The sequence below is a fragment of the Nelumbo lutea genome, chromosome 4, assembly GCF_056320005.1.
Source record: "Nelumbo lutea isolate HS-2025 chromosome 4, American lotus-T2T, whole genome shotgun sequence".
Taxonomy (NCBI): Eukaryota; Viridiplantae; Streptophyta; class Magnoliopsida; order Proteales; family Nelumbonaceae; genus Nelumbo; species Nelumbo lutea.
In genome coordinates, this window is record NC_142687.1 from 90,546,655 (window position 1) to 90,550,171 (window position 3,517).

General features: G+C 43.2%; 1 protein-coding gene across 1 annotated transcript; it reads left to right on the plus strand.

Moving 5' to 3' along the window:
* Positions 1 to 1,155: 1,155 nt before the first annotated feature.
* On the plus strand, positions 1,156 to 2,770 carry LOC148861737 (putative galacturonosyltransferase-like 4). Its single transcript, XM_088982525.1, has one exon. The coding sequence runs from the start codon at positions 1,424 to 1,426 to the stop codon at positions 2,489 to 2,491; it is 1,068 nt and encodes a 355-aa protein (XP_088838651.1). The 5' UTR covers positions 1,156 to 1,423; the 3' UTR covers positions 2,492 to 2,770.
* The last annotated feature ends 747 nt before the right edge of the window (positions 2,771 to 3,517 follow it).

Sequence of the window (3,517 nt, forward strand, 5' to 3'; positions counted from 1 at the left end):
TAAATGGTGTCAGACTCGGGTGATCTTGGTGTTGTTGGATTTGAATTTTTGGGTTCTAAGTACCTATGGTTTTGGATTTCTGATTTGAAGTGAAATGAGGTTCATGATCAAAATGATCATGATCAAATGATTGGAATCAGATGAAGGGGCAAACGGTGTTCGCTGAAGCATGCTTGAAGCTCAAAGTGTTGCAGAAAGACTAAAGAACATAAAAATGGGGTGTCTACACCATTCTTTCGCCAACACTCGAATAGAGTGATGGGATCTACTACCGGTGTTATGCGTACAAGGCCGAGTTGGGGAGTTAGGTCTTCTGGGCAGTTGCAGTCGCTTACGGTTGGATTGGGCTCCATGCAGACCTGTGTGGTGCCTTTTGGTGTACCTGGTGTGAGGATCGACTATAGTAGGTGCGTGAGTGGTAGGGCGAGTAACTTGGGGGGCGTGATCTAGTTGCCCCAGCATCTCTATCATGTTCAAGATATGATCGACCTTCTGATACTGGGGCTCCCGAGGCGAAGAGCTACTAACGGGTTTGGGAAATGACTTTTTGTATGTTTTCCATACATGGCATCAATCTAATACTATCCAAAATGATGTGTTCCAAACCGAGGACACAATGAAATAGTCCTGCCAACTGGACAAGGCTGAGGTGGAAAGACGAAATTGCACACTGAGATCTGCAACCAAGAGAAAATGTCAGAGGCCTAAGGAGTTGTTCCTTGGGTAGGTAATCAGACGCTCAAGTAAGTTGGGTAGAGAAAGATATGGTCGTGCTGGTAGGTTGAAATAATGTTGGTCTGTGCTGGTAGATATTCAAAGAGTATTCTTTCAAAAGTCCCTTAACTCGAACAGGGAATACATATATATAATTGGGTGTCCATGTCCAAAATGGATAGGACTTCTGAGATTATCAAGATGAAGGCGTTCGTCGAGGTTTTCGGGAGATTTCCTCTAAAAAAACCAACTAAACCACTTTGGCATGTGTGTTGGACGGACATGTCCTAAAACTCAAGAGTCAAAATCTTTTCAATGAACAAATTGACTTGAAAAACAATCTAAACAAATATCTTAGCAGCCTCATCTTTTAATTTCTTTTCTATCTTTTACAAAGAAGCTAGAAAACAAAAAATTTAAGCTTTGGAAAAAAAAAGGCAAAAATTAGATGATGAAATTAATGGTACGTAGAAAGAGTAATGAACATACATACGTATACAAACATGGATGGGGCTGGGGGCTGGGGGGTTCTTATTACAAGATCCTCCGACCTTTCTTCTCTTCCTCACGATCCCACCCACCTCTCATAATCTCATTCCACTCCCCCGTTTATGAACCATTTCTAACCTTTCCTAGACCTCTTAACCACCCTTCAATGGCTGCTCTTCCTCTTCTTTTCTGAAATTCCCGACTCATTAATCAAGGCAGGATGGCCTTCCGGAGATCAATCCCTTCTCCACTCCTTGGCCTCCTGTCTTTCCTCCTCCTCCACCCCATCACCACCACCTCCACCGTCGGCGCCGGCACCCGCCTCGGCCTTATCCGTAATAAACCCTACTCCTCCAATATTCCCGTCTTCCGTGAGGCTCCTGCATTCCGCAATGGCGACACCTGTGGCTCCCCAAACACTACTGGTCGCATCCATGTCGCCATGACCCTTGACGCCAATTATCTCAGAGGCACCATGGCTGCCATCCTGTCGATGCTACAGCACTCTACTTGTCCAGAAAATGTTGATTTCCACTTCCTCGCAGGCGACTTCGATTCTAATATCTTCCTAACCATCAATTCCACCTTTCCTTATCTCAACTTCAACGTATATCACTTCGACTTCAAACGTGTCCATGGGAAGATCTCCAAATCCATTCGCCTAGCTCTGGACCAACCATTAAATTATGCACGCATCTACCTTGCAGACATCCTCCCCGCAGATGTAAGCCGTGTCATCTACCTCGACTCCGACATCATCATGGTCGACGACATTGCGAAGCTCTGGGAGGTGGATTTGGAGGGTAAGGTGGTGGCCGCACCAGAGTACTGCCATGCAAATTTCACCAAATACTTCACAGAAGCATTCTGGTCGGACCCAGATTTGGTGAGAACGTTTCAAGGAAGGAAGCCTTGTTACTTCAACACAGGAGTTATGGTGGTTGATGTGGATAAATGGAGGAAAGGAGATTACACGCACAAGGTTGAGGAATGGATGGCGGTGCAGAAAAAGAAGAGGATATATCACTTGGGCTCTCTTCCACCTTTCTTGCTCATCTTTGCTGGGAATATCAAAGCAGTCGATCATAGATGGAACCAGCATGGTTTGGGTGGTGACAACCTCGAAGGCAAATGTAGGAACCTTCACCCTGGACCCATCAGCCTACTCCACTGGAGTGGCAAGGGTAAGCCATGGCTGAGGTTGGATTCCAGAAAGCCATGCACTGTTGATCATCTTTGGGCACCGTATGATCTCTATCGCTCATCAACTCTCTCTCTAGAAGAATGATAGACAGGTGGCAATGTTGGGTTTGTGGAACAATTTCATTATGATGAAAAAAGAAATTAAACTATCTAGGAAGAAACCTCTCTTTTTTTTTTGGGGTTTTTAAGAGGATGAAGACTGAAGAGAGGGGTTAATTACTGGTTCTGTGGTTCAAAGTTAGTTCACACCAAAGGGGGCTCTCATGGCATCATCAGCCTGGTGGAAGCGAGACTGCATAGTCTCTCCTGGTTATACAAATGTATGTATTACAAAATGTGTTTAATTATTAGTTCCTTTGGATCACCACTAACCCTAACTTCACCTCCCCCAGTAGTAATTTGTGATTTTACTAATTTTCTGACCCCCTACTACTGCGTACTCTTGTGAATTTAATCAATTCTGACTTCTGAGACTAACTTTATTGAAGAGTGAAGGCATCTGGCATTGGGCCACTTTGCATAAAAAAGCAATGGTTTTATGTGAATGATCGATCCAGAGACAGAGACAGATAAGAGGAAATCTGCTGTCTTTTCTTTTGTCTTCTTTGTGATAGAGGATAGAATTACAAAGGCTCTTCCCTCCAAACTTTGTGTGTGTGTGTTTGGTTGAGGAGATTTCCATATTTTGTGACTACAGTTCAAACCTGTCAACATTTCTCACCTTTTCCTCTTTTACTCAAGAATCATGCTAATGTGTCATGTGGACCGCATACTAGAATTAATAACTCTGCTCACGGGATTTTATTTTAACATCCTACCATCCTCAATTAACAAATAATTTAGACACATACAGATCCTTTACAAAATGTAAATCTAACATGAAACGTGCATTTCCCTGAAATAATGAATCGACAACTGTCCACATTTTCTAAGCCACATTGCTAGCCACGCCCATCCAGCCATACATCAACCACATCGATTGTAATTTATATTGCTGATATTCTTGATATATGGCTTCATCGATTGTATTTTATATCGCCGATATTCCTAGTATACGGTTTGATGCATGTTGCCAGCAATGTGTGTTGTGATAAATGGGAAGGATTAACTG

Bases quoted from the DNA above. Each gene is read 5' to 3' on its own strand.
- LOC148861737 (XM_088982525.1), top strand. From the start codon at position 1,424: ATGGCCTTCCGGAGATCAATCCCTTCTCCACTCCTTGGCCTCCTGTCT.